The sequence below is a fragment of the Podarcis liolepis genome, assembly GCF_965112155.1.
Source record: "Podarcis liolepis genome assembly, chromosome: 6".
Classification (NCBI taxonomy): domain Eukaryota; kingdom Metazoa; phylum Chordata; class Lepidosauria; order Squamata; family Lacertidae; genus Podarcis; species Podarcis liolepis.
In genome coordinates this window covers 54743836-54760727 of record NC_139559.1, presented here as the reverse complement: position 1 = coordinate 54760727, position 16892 = coordinate 54743836, and the positions used below count along the sequence as shown (strand labels likewise).

General features: G+C 41.4%; 1 protein-coding gene and 1 long non-coding RNA gene across 3 annotated transcripts in view; one reads left to right on the top strand and one right to left on the bottom strand.

Moving 5' to 3' along the window:
• Positions 1-16892, bottom strand: part of LOC310709733 — a 72709-nt gene that overhangs the window by 28746 nt on the left and 27071 nt on the right. The window lies entirely within an intron of this gene.
• The window catches only part of LOC310709664 (BEN domain-containing protein 5-like), a 706149-nt gene that overhangs the window by 687187 nt on the left and 2070 nt on the right, over positions 1-16892 (top strand). Inside the window, exon 12 of the mRNA XM_083509645.1 lies at positions 13041-13137. Coding sequence (XP_083365771.1) covers positions 13041-13137 — 97 coding nt within the window. The remainder of the gene's footprint in view (positions 1-13040; positions 13138-16892) is intronic.

Here is a 16892-nt window from a genome sequence, read left to right as displayed (position 1 = left end):
ATCCACCACGTGAAGAATGAGTGCCTTCTCACCTGTTTTAAACTGATCTAGCCTAGGAGGGCTAGTGGATGAACACTGCACACATTAGCAACTGCATATGAAACCACATATGCGGGTGAATGTTAGGCAGATTAATTTTTTTGGTTCACTTCAAGCCAAGTTTGTTTGCAGTCCCTTCTGCTCTTCCTTTTACCATGCTAACAGACACTGTAAATTCAAGTGTGAAGGAACCATGCCTGCACAATTATCTTCTGTCACAGGAGTTGCAATCTGCATCATTAGCCAGGCATTAATGTTGGCAGAAGAACAAGACAGGAAGAGGCAGTGTTTAATATAAACACCAGTAAATGACAGCAAGCCTGCGTGCACAGTTTAACATCCTTTGGTTTTTTTATCATTTCCACATTGGGCTTTACTTATTACATTTAAATAAAACATGTAGCACAATTAGAGGAATGTAATAAAGATCACTCTATCTATCTTATAAGTGCATATGTCTGTTGCAGTATAAGCATTTAGGATGCAAGCTTTTTTAGATAAGAGTGTTGAAGGTGGTTTAATACAGGTGCTATTTCCTGTGGAACATACAGTCAACTGGCTTATGAAGGTTTTTTAAAAACAACAACAATAAAATAAGTACTGCACAAATCTGAGAATGACAATGGGGTTGTATTGGGAAAACACATACAACACCTCTATCATTTTATTCTCAGCTATCTGAAAAGAACTGCCAATGGCAATTATAGGATTGGAGTATATTTCACTCTTTAGGAAATCTGAAATTCCTGTTACCATAGTGTTAGCATAGGTTGATTGGAGGCAGACTTTGGTAATCTTTCAAACTATGGCACCCTTTGCAAGGCCAACATCTGGCACCCCAAAATCTTCACCATTATGGATCATCTCAATTGTGTGCCCCCATGGCTCAGCTCCCTGTATGGCAGAACAGCTCACACCACCTTAAATCCTGCACTGGGTTGATATTAAAGTAATGAGAGGGTCAGTTCTGCAGAAGTATATCTTTGTCACTGCCACCCTTGTCACACACACCCTTCTTTCCCAAGCAAAAATGCTAGGGAATCTGGAATGGGGTACTCTACATTAATGGCACATTGCTGATATGTTCTACAAGAATTTGGCTCTTATTTAATGTGCAGACATAGAGACGGCACTCATGTGGCATCTGAATTCTGTACCTACTTTAAAAATTGCAGTGAATATGTCTGTTAGCTGGGAAAGCCATATAGGGGGTAACTAAGTAACAGTGCAGTCAGTTACCTGCCCAGATGTGGTGGGTGCAAAGCATTTTCCAAGTCAAAGAAAATGTTTGATGAGATAAAGGGAAGCAGTTCATGGCAAATGGCAATGTGTGGTGGAGGTGGAGGAGGAGAGAGATTAATTCCCCTCTTGAATGAGAAGTGTGTTTGAGACTGACAGATGGGCTGTAAATACTCAGAACCAAGGACAGGAGCTGAGAAAGAGACAGTCTGGTGATTGAAGTGTGATTGTGATTGAGGTAGTATGTTTCCTAGCCAAGGTGACAGGTTTTTTTGTGCTGGGGTTGAAGCAAGGAAGGGGAAAGAACTCAAGCCAAGGGTGCTGCACTTCACATCAGCCTAGACTAGGGCACAATCTTTAGACTCGATAAGTGATATCCGGGTCCCATAGGGGTTATCCTTGCAGGTCAAATTCACTGCCTGCCTTTTAAGTGAGTTGTTGAAGGTGCAAGAAAGGTGAAAAGACTCTTTGTTCCTTGCTAAAATCATTGAGCTGTCTAGCAGCGTTGGCTGTGGTAGCCATGCGACTGGAAGTTAATCACGCAGTAGTGAAATTTGCCCGATGTTGATCATGAGAACAGCGACTACACATCAGTAGCAATTCGGCCCCAAAAGTAGGCATTACCTAAGAAAGATAATGTGGGAGGGGCATTTCAGATCTAGAAGAAGTTCTGTACATATTCCCTCCATATGTGTTGCTTTGCTGTGCAGATGTAAACGTATCATAATGGCTTTGTTCAACATCATACATTATTCATTCATTCATTCTTCTACTACTACTACCTGACACACCCTCCATTGTTACTTTTAATACATATTATAAAATGTTTGAAATGCTAATTCACCAGTTCAGGATTTGAGCAATAGCTACACAGATTTATCTCAGCAATTTAAATAAGATTATGGGCAAACCCCCGTAAATAAAACCCATGGGTCAGAGACCAGGGACAGGTTTTGGGTTTAGAAATTTTCTTCTTTTATATTTGGTTCTAGCTTGAAGAACCCCCCCCCCAAAAAAAAAACAATCACACACACCTGGAACCCCAATCTGCATGTCTAGATAGCTGCTTCTGCATCCTCTCACACACACCTGAGAGATGGCCAAACAACCATATTTTTAAAAAGTTCTTTAAAAACCCAGAAGTATTAGCAGCCAGAAGATTGTAGATACATAGATATTCTGAACTTCAAAACTTGCCATTTCCTCCCAAGGTCTAAATGCACAGCTGAAAGTCTCTTTCCTTTGGCCCGTCTCATGGAGTTGGAGTCCCTTGCTTGCTCTGCCAATATGCAAAAATTGAGAGTGTAGAATGGGGGTGGGTGGGAATCAAGAGCATTGGAAAATGGAAACATTTGGAGTGCTGCAATCGATCCTGGTCCAGCAGGTGGCAGCAGAAGGCTCTAATAATTCCTCCAAATTTTTTTAGAAACTTGCAGTTCCTGATTTTGCCAATAGAAAATTGAGAAAATGAATCCAGCTGCTAGGATATCTCAACACTTCCCTTCGGGCCTGAGTAGAGTCTTGGGTTTCAGTGTATGTGATTCCCAAAGGAGAACTATTAACCATGTGACTATTCATCACGTTAATGGGAAATAGTGACCGGTGGAAGCCAGTCCCCTTCTTAAGACAGAGTTTAACTTGGACCTATGGCAAACTAAGCTCCATTTCTTATGCACCTGTTGAAGGGAGCCAAACATAAATTTATCTAGATAATTTTCCACCTTCTTCATGCTTCTGAACCAAACATTTCAGAGGATCAAGCTGGGAAAGTGGACTGGAGACAAAGCAATGGATTTTCATTCCCCAGCAGGAATTCAGAGTCCCAGAAACACTTAAGCCTCTTTCAACCTTGGTTCCCTATATGTTGTTGGACTGCAACTCCCATCACCCTGGAACACTGGTCCTACTAGCTAAGGATGATGGGAGTTGTATTCCAACAATAGCTGGGGACCCATGGTTGAAAAAGGCTGTTCTAAATGGTGCTGTTTGTCCTGCAGGGATTATACTCTCTGTATTAACTCCTTGTACATAGAGCAATGAAAGATGCTCACCTGTCAGCAGCACACCCCATACACACACACACCTTAGAAAAGTCAACCCAGAATTCCCATTAAATCTCCCTATAGTCGTGGCCCAGCAAAAGCTCCGTTTCCTGACACTGAGCAACTTAGTGACCTGGAACGTCTGCCTGATATCTTGCTAGACTTTCTACCGCATCTATCATATCATATGGTTTATTTATTTTATGCACTGCACCTCACTCTGGTATCTGTACAGGTGGTGGGCAGTATATTTATATTTTTAAGACAATTGTGTGGGTTTTGTCCTACTTGCCATGTCTATAATTCTGCATCAGCTGCAGGAGTGCAAACTGACTCTCTCACTCTGGCTTTTATTCCTCTCCCATTCCAGCTCAAAGCAGTACTTTAGTTCAGCTTGCTTATGCTTCTTCCTTCCCCTTGATTGCTTTCTGCACTTTCTTTATTTGCCCATACTGGCTTGCTTTGCCGCAAAGTGTATTTATTGCTAGCTAGCACACATAAATGCTCAGACATACATTCAATTACCTTTGAACAATTTCCATTTACTTTCTATTTTTTGCTTCCCCCCTGTTCAATTTCACCAAGCTCCTGCATTCTCCTGAGTGTGTTCAACTGACATGCACTCTTCTTCTAGTTCTTCTTTAATTAAGGACTTGCACTAAATTCTCATCAGTGGGATTCAGTGGCTATCTTGTTTATACATCTTGGGCTGGGAATGTAAGCTTACCCCCCAAAACAGAGCAAGTGGTGCTGGTGTTTTGTTTTGTTTTTTCCATCTACCATTGCAAATTATGCATAAAATCACTTTCCTGCCATGCATCTTCAGAATTGTTTTTGTCCAGACATGATTTCCAGTAGTAGGGTCTAGGAAACACACTATTTTGGCAATGTTTTCTGGCCCATGTATTTGCTCCAGCACTCCTTTCCTTCTTCACTCATTCAGTCTAGGCCTAGACCTCAAAATATCCTTGCCGGTGGATATGACAACACTGTTTTGATCATTTGCTCTTGACTGTATCTGAACTCTGTCCATAGTCACATCTTCCTTAAGGCTGATGGTGGCCCAGGAGTTCTTCGGGAGACTTGACACAATTTGAGAGGAGCAAGAGGATTCCTGGAGAGAATGAACTATAAAAATATTACTGGCCAGGAAATTATAACTACTTGGGGTGGGGGAGAGAGGATTTAACAACTGCTTAGGTTACGACAGGTGTGGGAATATAAGGGGCGGGTCTGAATCAGAGCATTGGTTTGTTTAGCTTATTCTGAGTGAGGGCATGACAACTTGCACAACTTGTGATCTACCAAACTGAACGCAGCTGATCTGCAATGTACTTTAGCCTGCATTTGCTGACAGTACTGATAGTAGAGACATCAGTTTTCAGTTAGTACTGAAAAAGTAGAGACATCACCTTGCCAACAAAGGTGCGTATAGTAAAAGCTATGGTTTTCCCAGTGGTGATGTATGGAAGTGTGAGCTGGACCATAAAGAAGGCTGATCGCTGAAGAATTGATGCTTTTGAATTATGGTGCTGGAGGAGACTCCGGAGAGTCCCATGGACTGCAAGAAGATCAAACCTCTCCATTCTTAAGGAAATCAGCCGGGAGTGCTCACTGGAAGGACAGATCCTGAAGCTGAGGCTCCAATACTTTGGCCACCTCATGAGAAGAGAAGACTCCCTGGAAAAGACCCTGATGTTGGGAAAGATGGAGGGCACAAGGAGAAGGGGACGACAGAGGACGAGATGGTTGGACAGTGTTCTTGAAGCTACCAGCATGAATTTGACCAAACTGCGGGAGGCAGTAGAAGACAGGAGTGCCTGGCGTGCTCTGGTCCATGGGGTCACAAAGAGTCGGACACGACTAAACGACTACAACAACAAGTACTGATACCTCACACCGGATTACTGTGCTGATTATTTTTTTGTTTTTGTTCGATACTGTTTTATTTAACTCGTTTATTTTAATAGGATTTTGTATAGTTTTAATACACTGGAAACCATTTCGGTATTTTCCTACAAATGAAAAGTGGTGTGGGGGTATATATTCTCTCTCTCTCTCTCTCTCTCTCTCTCTCTCTCTCTTGTGTTATAGTCTGCCTCTCAACCCCATGCTCCATCTTTCCTTGTTATTGGGCACAATCAGAACTGCAATTATGCTTGGTCAATATGTAGCTCTTCAGATTGCTTACTTGGCAGGTGCCCAGGATCTAAGCAGGGAATGGAAGCTGAGGCTGGGGAAATCTATGGGCCTTGAGGGATTGGAGCTGACAGTGTTACTTCTCCTCCTCCAGTCAATTATTTTCCTACAGCCCCTTCTAATACCCCATTTTTATAATAAATTATGGATTACGTACATAAAAGCTTTTTAGAAAAAACAGGGCTGTTGTACCAGGATTTTATCCTATGAAATTCTAATCTACGATAACTCATGAGGCAAGCATCCCTCAGCAGGTTCTTTCTCTCTTCTTAGCAACGCAGTGCATTTAAGGGGGGGGGACTAACACACCTGAGGACAAAAACCCACAGAACCCACTGGTAGGGATGGTTACAGTGCTTTAACATTTGCAGATGGATCTTAATCAAAACTAAATCATGCTGCAGACTTATATACCAATACCTGTATGATCTATGAGGTGCATGGGTATCTTCAGGAATTTTTCCAGGGGTGGGCAAAGTAAAAACCTGGGGGGGGGGCGAATTTCCCAGGGATGCGCAGGGTAGTTTTCATGGCCAGGAAGCTTCAGTCCCAGAGGCCAAATGTGCCCCTTCAGGCCCCTACTTTTGCTTTTGGCTACACCCACCATTGGCATTCAGGTCCCATAAACTTGCCCACAAGAAAATGTGGCCTTCAGACCCTCAGAGGACTAAACCCCCTTGGTTTAATCCTCTGACTTTTCCATTATTGCCTCTTCCTCATTTTGCTCGTCTCCTCTTTCCCCAATAACTCTACTCTGACTAACCTTGCAGATCACCCCGTGTAATTTCTCCATTTGCCCTTTGCCCGTTCTAGTTTGAATCTCATGAATACTGCTGTCTAGTCCCCTCTTCACCTTTAAAGGTGTCTAGAGTAATGTTTTAACCTACTGCAGTCCTGATAAGCACCTAAAAAATTTGTTCGGGGCTATAAAATAGGTTTTGCCAAATTCCCATTTGCTTCCTAATTCACTGGAACTGTGTTGAGTAGAACTTTCAGCTGAATTCCAGCTATCCATTGCATACAGAAGCACTACATTTATGTAAGTGATTAAGATGCAATATCAGTTGTTGTTGTTTTTAAAAAATCTAAACTGGCACTATTACTGAGATGCCTGAATGCAACTAATGTTCCTAAAAAACGCTGAACTCCCTCAGATAAAAGATGCAGCACCTTAAATTAGGCTGAAAAATCCTGACCTCTGCAAACCTTGTTTTCATCCCCCTCCTCACATACATTGATGCTATATGAATAATATCACTAGATCTCATTCAGATGCAATGTATGGTGCTGTGGACTGAAACAGCTCTCTGATTGTAATTAATCCCCAGAACAATTCCTTGCTCCCATTAAATATTAGCAGACATCATAGATAACCAAGGAGGAGAGATAACATGAATGTTGTGAAGGAGAGAACAGTAATGCTGGTAGGTTCTCCCCCATTTTAATTTTGACCTTCCCTTGAAAAATAAAGTTTCCTTAGTCCCCCTTCCCTTTGGCCCCTATTTGCAGCCAGAGAATTACCAGAGCTTCTGCCTCTTTGAGTTATTTTCTTCTCACTGATAAAACCTTAAATCTTTTTAAAAGACTGCTTGTTTTAATTGAAAAATTTCAATCAATCTACAACACCCCCCATCCTAAATAGCCCCACATGCAGTAAATAATCCGTAGCGAGGCTTTCTGCAGTAAAGAAATAAATAATTCTGAATCTGCTGTATCCTACTTGATCTCCAAGCTTTAAATCACTGTGGTTTGCACTGAGCTCAGCCAAAATACTAAACACACTGGAGCATGACTATTACTTAGGGACTGCAAGTCTTTTTTTAAAGGTACAGCATCAGAGGCTGTCAACCTTTCCCCCAGGGGAGCTCTATCATGATGGAGCCTGCTGGTTCTGTGCAAGCAAATTGGCTTCCATGCCACTTCATCTGCTCTTAACATTAGGGGTGAAGAAAATGCTTTAGACATAAGAACAGGTGGGCTGTAGAGCAAATACCTCAGGGAAGTTGCAGAACAGCCTTCCCAAAAGGTCTCTAAGAAGAGAATGGATGGCTGTTAATCAGGTATTGTACAGTATAAGGCTGGGAATCCTGATTTGGCAGGGGGTCAAACGGGATAAGTTATGGGAGCCCTTCCCTTGTTCTGATTGCATGACAGCAATATGCAACATCCAACGAGAAGACTAAAAACCTTTCTACTTAATTCAGCCCAGGTCCTTGGACATCAGATTTCCTTATTCTTTTCCAGTAAATCTGATCCATTTCAATTTGGTGTGCCAAGTAGCATTTACTAAGGTAATTCCTCTCGTTTCTTTGTGATGCATTGTACCAGGCAAGACATTTGAACATTTCCCTTGGTTTGCATGGATTGTTGGTATTTGTTTCTTCTCTGTTCAGAGTCTGGTTGCATGAGGCCACACCCAAACTGGCATGTGCAATATGAGTTCAATATCCAAGTCCCTCATCCTGTCAGTGCAAGGATTTCCACATGCGCATTAGGGCTCCTAATGCGCATGTGACCTGCATTCTCTCTATATCTGTTCTGGAGCATTGGAGAAAACCCCATAACAGATTTAGGGGATGGAAGGGGAGAGGAGACAGAATGGGGGGGGTCCCATGGTGCAAGTGGAAATCCTTGCGCTGACAGGAGGCTTACTTAACGCCTCACTGGATACAAGCCTAAGTGTGCCATTTCCATGATTTCCACTGCACATGTTGGACCAGATTACCATTGACCAGGCCGTGGTAGCTAATTTTAGTCGCTTAGTGGACACACTCATCTGAGAGTAAATCCTATTAAATTCAATGAGACGGTCTTCTAAACAGGTACAGTATGTATAGGAATGTGCTTTAAAGGGATTCATTTCTGATTGGAAAGCAGTCTGTGCCATCATCTTGAAAGAACATAATTTTTGAAGTACAATTTATAACGCTTTAAAATACGTTGTGGGAACAGCTTATATTCTTTTAGAAAGAATCTGTATTAAATCACTGGGCAGTGAATTGTATCTCCTTTCACATAGATATAGAGCTATTGATGCTGGCAGTGCTTTTTCTGGGGGGTCCTCAAAGGTACACAGTACTGGCACCTTCATACCCCCCCCCCACCCATGTTAAAAGTGTGTCTCTTCCTATAACAACTTCATGGTGCATACTGGCACCTTTTTTCTAAAAAAGAGAGAAAGCACTTGATGTCGCTGAGTTTCTCTGCTTGCTAATGTATATGCTGAGAAGAAGAATAAAGTACAGTCTTTCTTGGATTGCACCACTGCAGACTACAGGTGCAGGACCACATGTTTGAACACAGTCCACTATTGAAAATAAACAAGCTATATCCGGACGCTTCTGTCATTGTCCGTATCAGTTGCAAATTTCCTTTCTTTAAAGGGTCATTGTGAAAATTCAGTAGCATTTATGTAATGCATTGATGTTGTTTTCACAAATCTATGCATTTTGATGCACACTTTACTCAAATAGATGCATTTTTTGTACACATTGTCTGGAGAGCTGCATTGCAAAATTCAGAGAAGTGCAAATTTCAAAGGATAGCTGTCCTCCGGTTCACTTTTTGCTTCAGGCAGAGCAAATTACGGTAGGCAGGTCCACCTTCAAATGTGAACTCAACCAATTTTGTCCCCCATCCCTAAAAACAACTATTTGCAAAGAGAAAATTAGCACTACAGAGAGAAGGCTAAGCTCATTCACAACATGCAGCTTTTCTACATGCAAGTATGTTGGGAGGTATTTATATATACATTCTCATGATTCTTTTAAGCATGCAACTCAGCTCAAAATCTCATATGGAGTGTCCAACCTGCAACCCTCTACAACAGACTTATGGTAACTGAATGCTGGTCTTTCTATTATCCTGTTTTTTAAAATCCATGTACATAGAAAACTAGCACATTAGGAAGTTGACTAGCTTGGACCATTCTCTTTGATATTCTGATTTTCTACATGCATTCCCAAGTGTAGGTGACCATTAAAGGGGGGGGGATTGCATTTTGAAGCTGAAAAAATATTCAGCCAGATAGTGGGGAGAATTGTTTGGTTTGCTAGATGGGGTGTGTGAGAGGAGAGGATGATTTATAATGCTCATTTAGTGTAACTGTGATGAAAGAGATGTACAAGACAGAGTTTCAACTCAGGAAAAGCTTCCATAGTCTTGAACATCAGTACCCACACACCTAAGGACCTATTTCTTAATGAAACCGACAAAAATATATTCCTAGGCCATAGTTACATGAAAGAGAGGAAATTCTCTGCTTGATAAATGCCGCAATTTCTGTAATGGAAAACTGACTTTCTAGCAAAGTTGGCATACTCAGCAGAGCTGTATCTTGTTGTTGGCTTTTTCCTCTGTGTGCATCTCCCTCCCTCTTCCTCCTCTTTTTTCATAATTTAACTGCTTGCATAAAACAAAGAAGCACACAGGTCTGTCAAATGATACCTCCAGTCTAGAAGGTCATAGTTCTTAATCCTCTTAGGGGGATAGACTTGGATGAGTTCCATAACTAATAACCCAGCCAATAGCATTTCAGGCTGATGGAGGTGCTGTCCTCTAGAAGAGACATAAAAGTTAAGATCCAATCCGTTTGATGGAGACCCCCAAAGGACTTATCAAATATTGAACGGCGCTGCTAACTGGCTTTGCCCTTGTCAAATCCTTATCGCGGCAGAAGCCTCACTCACTGTGGCATAGAAATGACACAACAGATCTTATTAAAATGAGATTGTGGCTTTGAAAGGAGTCTTATTAATTCCAATAATTGCCACTGCTTTGCAAAACGGGGGGTGGGGGTGGGAAGTCAACCCACACTCTTGAAAGCAAAATGACCCCACATTTTAAGAAGTAAAACAAGCGCAAGGATGGATCATAGTGCGACTGGTCTCTGCAGTGGCAACATTATTAAATGATCAGTGAGCTATTAAAGCTACAGTGCTTAGTACCTCCCCTAAAGACTCATAGCGCTAACAGGTTTCCAAATTGAGGTTTTTATTGCTGGAAGAAGGCTCTGTGTGCAGTTCTTGAAGCTGCGATTACAGGGAATGGTTGTGAGCAGACTGACACTAAACAGGAGCAACAAATCTTCTTGAGTGAAAACTGGCAATGGATGACTCCCCAAAGTGTTTCAATATGACAGCAAAGAGGACTATAGAAGTGGAAAGGATACTGCATAATAAGAAACTGAAACTAATCAGAAATATGGTGTTTTACTTGGATTTAAATAAAGAGCAAGGTTTTACGTGCCTTTATCTGACCAGTTGGGATGGGTAAAAATGGGTAATTGATAGCGTTACAGGAAATTTCACCCACCATTAACTTCAAATGATATCCTTTCCTAGGGGGCTAAGGTTTCTTATATTCCTTCCAAAAGTATTGAAATGTAGCCACTAGCAGAGGAGAAACTGCTGCCACTTTTGTTTTTCCAAGAGCAGGTCTTTCACCATGTCATTTGGGCCAGAAAAGAGGAAGGAATACTAATCCAATAGCCATCACGAGGATGGTAATGACAGCAGGAACCAATGTTCTGGGGAACACATTTGGAAAATTGAAATCCAGGGAAGCAGCCATTGTTAATTCCATTGAAGTAAGCACTGCATTGGGTCAAGTAAGGTTTTTTTTCTATCTCTCTCTCCTGTGGCATAATTTTATAGATTGCAAATGCAGGATAGCGTAAGAGGAAAAACTAAAAATAAAAGTCAAGCAAAAGAAAGAAAAAGGAACCAGTTGAAGACATTGCTGCAATTATAGTGGACAAAGAGTCCCTGTACAGTGGATTTTAAGAACCAGCCCTTTTTCAGCACCCTTATTTCATTTGTTACCAGCTCAACTGATTAGAGGACAGAGACACTGGGGCGCATCTGAAGTTGAGATAAGAGAATCATTACAATAGTAAAGGTGCAAAGCCTTTATCTCCTTTGCATGTGAGAGATGCAATTGTCTGCAAAGAGTGACTGAGAAACATCCCAAGATCAAGCTTTTTCAGACTACCAATGCAGCTTTCTGCAGGAGATCTATGAAGTACTAAACACCTGGAGCCAATGATAGATGAAACAATTGACCTCTCATATGCACCTACATCAAATGTAGTTAAGCTGAAATCCGGAGAAAGAATAAATGAAACAGGTGCTGCACAGTGTATCTGCAGGACTTTAGAAAAGGTTTTGGTCACTGAGACTTGTGCTACATTAAGAAGCAGAGTAATAATAATAGTAATACCTTCTGAATGATATCATGAATGTTTTCTTTCTTTTTAAAAAACTTTCCCATCAGCCCCAGCAAGCATGTTCAAGGATGATGGAACTATAGCCTTGCAACATCTGGAGGGCCACAGGTTCTCTACTCCTGCCTAGATCTTGGGTTAGGTCCCTCATGACAAACAGTGGTTGGTTCTGAGCTGACATCAAACATTACTTGAAGTGACTAGTGTCCTTGTTTTAAATGAAAGCTCAGTTATTTCCAAGAGTGTGAAGTCTTGTTCTTACAGATTTCCATGATGTGATTCCCCCACCTACAGTCAGAAGTGGTACAATCCAGACTCGGGTTTATCCTCCTTATGAGAAATAGCTTGATTCAAGGTGAAACCTGGCACATTCTTGCTAATAAAAGTTGATTCTGAATATATATATATATATAAAGGTATTTCTACTACTTTGTCTCCCTTTGCCCCAGTTGAATAATAATCCTGCATAGGCTTCAGGGTCATTTCTACAATTAGACTGTAGCTCATTTACAAACCTCTTGGATTAGTTTCTCTGTATAATACTTCCAGCTTTCAGCCACAGAGCTAAGACTTTACATGATTTCACATTAGTCATCTTCTCCATTTGAAGAAAAAATAATGAGCAGAGATATTTCCCCCCACAGAGTGTGAACTCTGCATCTTAAATTCATTTGTTTTGATATCCCTAATGTGAGTAGGCGGGTAATAACAAATGCTTCATTTAGAAGTTGGCATCTTTACATAAGATGCCTGGAAACCCTGAAATGTTATACTTCTGGAATTTCCCACTACTGGAAATTGCATCAGGTAATTACTGATAACTGCATTTGTACAAGACACAAATAGATTTAAGTTTCAGAATGGACAAAAAGCTAATAATATAATGTATGTGTGCACAAAATGGAAGTGCATACAAAATCATGGACAATCATTGGTGTTTGCTGGAGGGACAGGGTGTTTGGTTCAGTAGGTTATGTAAAGGTGATACATAATCAAGCTGTACGTAACATTCCCTTTCAGGAGTTGAGCATCTGCTTCAGAGTAGCCAAGTCACATGAGTGTGCATGAGGTAATCTAAATGGGAGCATACGTTACAATTTTAGCAACATATTACTTGGTTTGAACAAAAGTGATACCCAATTATGACACTTGTAAACCTGTTAATAAATATTAAGGTCAGATCTATTGGAGTATTAATCTCAAATTTACTTATGCATCATATCACTGTAATTTACCTTTGCAGCTGGTTTGGATTTTAAAAAACTCTTTTAAGCAATTCTCCTTAATTAGACACTCAGATATGAAACTAGGAAGGAATGTGGCCAGAACCTTTTTGGATTACTACAGGCTAAACAGCATCACAGAGAGGCCACTGGCACCAATCTCAAGTACATGGTAGGCTTCAAAATGCATCTGGCTTTTTTGAAAAAGAATTCTTTACCTTTTTTAATGTAATTACGGTAAACGTGGTCAGTTGTGTACCTAGCAAAGCCATCCTGATTTAGCATGAAATCTCCAGAATGTGGTATCTATGTTCCTGAATGGCAGTGATACAGTGGTGTGTGTGTGATGGAATCGTTGATGAGCTTGCTTTCCACAATTTTTTTTTAAAAATGTTGCTAGTATTATTAAAAACTCAAAACTAATTAAAAATTACTTTCCCAAGCTTTCTGAGTTCAGTAAAAGGTAAAGGGACCCCTGACCATTAGGTCCAGTCACGGATGACTCTGGAGTTCTGGCACTCATCTCACTTTATTGGCTGAGGGAGCCGGCGTACAGCTTCTGGGTCATGTGGCCAGCATGACTAAGCTGCTTCTGGCAAACCAGAGCAGCGCACGGAAACACCTTTTACCTTCCCGCCGAAGCGGTACCTATTTATCTACTTGCACTTTGACGTGCTTTCAAACTGCTAGGTTGGCAGGAGCAGGGACCGAGCAATGGGAGCTCACCCCATCGCGGGGATTCAAATCGCCGACCTTCTGATCGGCAAGCCTAGTATGTGTATTTAAATGACATAACTGAGAGGGTGAAGGCTATGCTCTCACACAAGTACTAATGATTGGGAAGTGGTAGGCCAGGGGTGGGCAACCTGTAGCCCAAGAGCTGCAATTGGAACTCAGCCAGCTTGGTCCTTTTTCATGCATGGTCAGGGATGATGTTCTCTAGCAACATATGGAGTGCCACAAGTTCTCCACCCCTGAAGGCATGTAGACAAATAATAATGAAGGTATCTCACTTGAAATAAGTAGATCTGGATCTGGAAACCCCACCTATACCACCATGAGCTCAATGACGGAAGAAATGCAAAATATAAACATACAAATAAATAATAAGTGTTTCTTTGCTGCTACAATTTATGCCCTTCTTTTCTGTAAGCTGATATCCGAGGAAGCTTGCCATAAAACTATAAAACAGTACAAAAACATATCTTCCAAGAAAAAACTGCAACAGACAGAAACAGTGACATAAGGTCACAATTCCTTACAAATTTTCTGGAATGATGTAAGCTTGACTGCCTACCTAAAAGAGGGCTGTGATGGGGCAGGAATACCACTCTTGGGGCACTGTTCCACAGTCTAGGCACCATATAAAAAGATCTTGTCTCTTGTGTACCCTCACCACAACTCTGAAGACAGAAGGGGCTCCACCATTGAGAGGGATTCACAGACAAACTCATATGGAATGGAATGAGGTGATTATTGAGACTGATGAAACAAAACCACCAGAGTGTGAGAATGTGGGGTGGATTACTGAATCTCCAGCTTTTGTGCATTTTCACAATGCTGCTATCGTTTCTTTCACTGAACCTGCACTCGGGCTGCGACACCTCTGCACCTTTTACTTTGCCCCACCTCGCAGCCAAGAGTGATCACAGATGCATTGTGAAGCAGCAGAATTTGACAAAACAAAACACACTTCTCTCAGCTACACAATCTCTGATGTGTTTGTATTACATGCAGCTCATAGTCCATCCATATAGTCAGCGACTACAGAAATACTGAGCAAATCATATTTCGCCTGTAAACAGATAATTCTGAAATCTTTCAGTGATTATATCAGCTGTATTTCTTACACTAGAATCGGCAAGATAAGATCAGAGCATGTCCCTCTTTCTATTTTAGCTTCTGGCACAGTGCTTCGAGAAGGGCCTGGCCTTGGTAAATCTTTGAGCCTGAGCACCATGCCTGTGCTGTTAAGACACCACAGCAGGTAGAGAAATAGCCTGCCTGTGAAACGCTTCAGTTAATTGGAAAACAGGCTTTCTGAACCATTTAGTAAATCCAATTTAATTAAATGTCATCACAGACAGAGTATTTTCATAAAATACACATTCTTCTACTTCTGATGATAAGGAAGTGACTCGAGTATTAAGGTTTACATTTCAGCAGCATAAGATGCCACACATATTTTTTTAAAGAAGCTATTTGTCTATTGCTTGAGTGTCATAATTTTGTCATTTTGCCCCTAGTCAATACGAAGTGATACCAGCATGTGAGATCAAGGGAAGTATTTGGGCTTTGGGGGAACCTTCCTTCAGATTCCATAACCTGGATCTGAAACCCATTCCCCAAATCACAAGTGCCATGTCCTGTGAAAGACATCTGTGCATTCCTCTAAGACCATCATGAGTGCCTTTTTAACAATACAGTATCTGTGATATCACTGAGGATTAGGCACAATCCTGTGACCCATCTCCATCGCTACAGTTTATAACAGTGAGTGAGTGCTGGCTTGATTTATCACACAAGTTCTCATGCAGGCTTTTAAAAACAAAGAAGGGCAAGATTGCCTCTCCATCAAGAGCAATGCTGTATCATTTCAGGGATTTTTTTTTTTTAAATCTGTTCATTGTAAAATATGCACTGCACCCTCACATTACCAACAGAGCTATCCTCAGGTCCATTACCATTCTTTGTTCCTAAGCATTTCCTCTGTTGAAAGGTTATCCCTCTATCCCTCTATTACATTTATAAAATTTGCATTGCGTTTTTTAAAATTACATTTGTACAGCAATTGCACTTCTCTTGCAGGAGTGAGGCCCGTGCCATTCAGCACGGTGAGAAAAGCAGTTCCAATTGATCTAACACACACACACACACACACACACACACACACACACACACTACAAGCCTATAGGAAACTGCCTCACACACATGGCACTGTCCCCCCACCCTATTCAAAGCAAGTGTTGCTATCTGAGATGCTCTCTTGCATTGCGTTATCCCACCCCTCCAGAACAGATTATCAGAAACCTTTGGGGCTGCAGGGCGGAGAGGTAATTGTCAGATACTTTCCCTTCACCCCCATTAGCAGATTCTCCAGTTACAACACTACTAGGACCACCAGTTGGCTTGCACCCATAGCCTCTGCTATCTGCTATCTTTGCATTTTCATATACTGTCCACTGACATCCACTTGAAAGCCCACATCACACTCCCATAGGTCAATGTAATTTAGGGCAGGGGAGAGATGCTGGAATCCCAAACAACTTAAGTCTGATTTTGCCGAGCAGTAAATTGCATGAGGAATGGAATAGCTATTACCGTTTAAAGGCAAATTATATGTTTTGCCTCAGAAATTAATTTTTGTTTCCCCCCTTGTCTATTGATAATTATAATCTGTCAGTTTTACTCCTACATGCGTCTGCACATTTTAATTGCAGATCTCAATGCTTGTAGCTGCTGCTGGAGGCAGAAAAATAAAACCCTTTCAGTTTTAAACTGTGACACATTTGCGTGGGCTCAGTGAAAGGGATCCATTTACAGAAATCAGAGAGATTTGCATTGCTTGGACAGCCTCAAGCAGAGGGCTCACCAAAATACCCTATTACAACAATTACCCTGTCAAGGGCTTTAGAAATCAAAATGCCGTCTGGAACAATGCAGCCCCATATTTTGCGCACAGGCTGCATGGATGCAGATGCAGCAAACACACAAATTGAGGCTGTGCCTTTCGGCAGAAGCACAAGAGAAGGAAAAGTTGGGCAGTTAACCTCTTCATCTCAGTAGGAGGAGCACCAGGAACTGTTCCGACCCTCTATGTACTGACAATGCCTTATCCTGCTCTCTCTTTGAAATGAAGAATCGTTGGCTGACAGGCAATGAAATCTCTGCTTTGCACCACACGGTTAAAGTCCCAGGTGTTTCAGT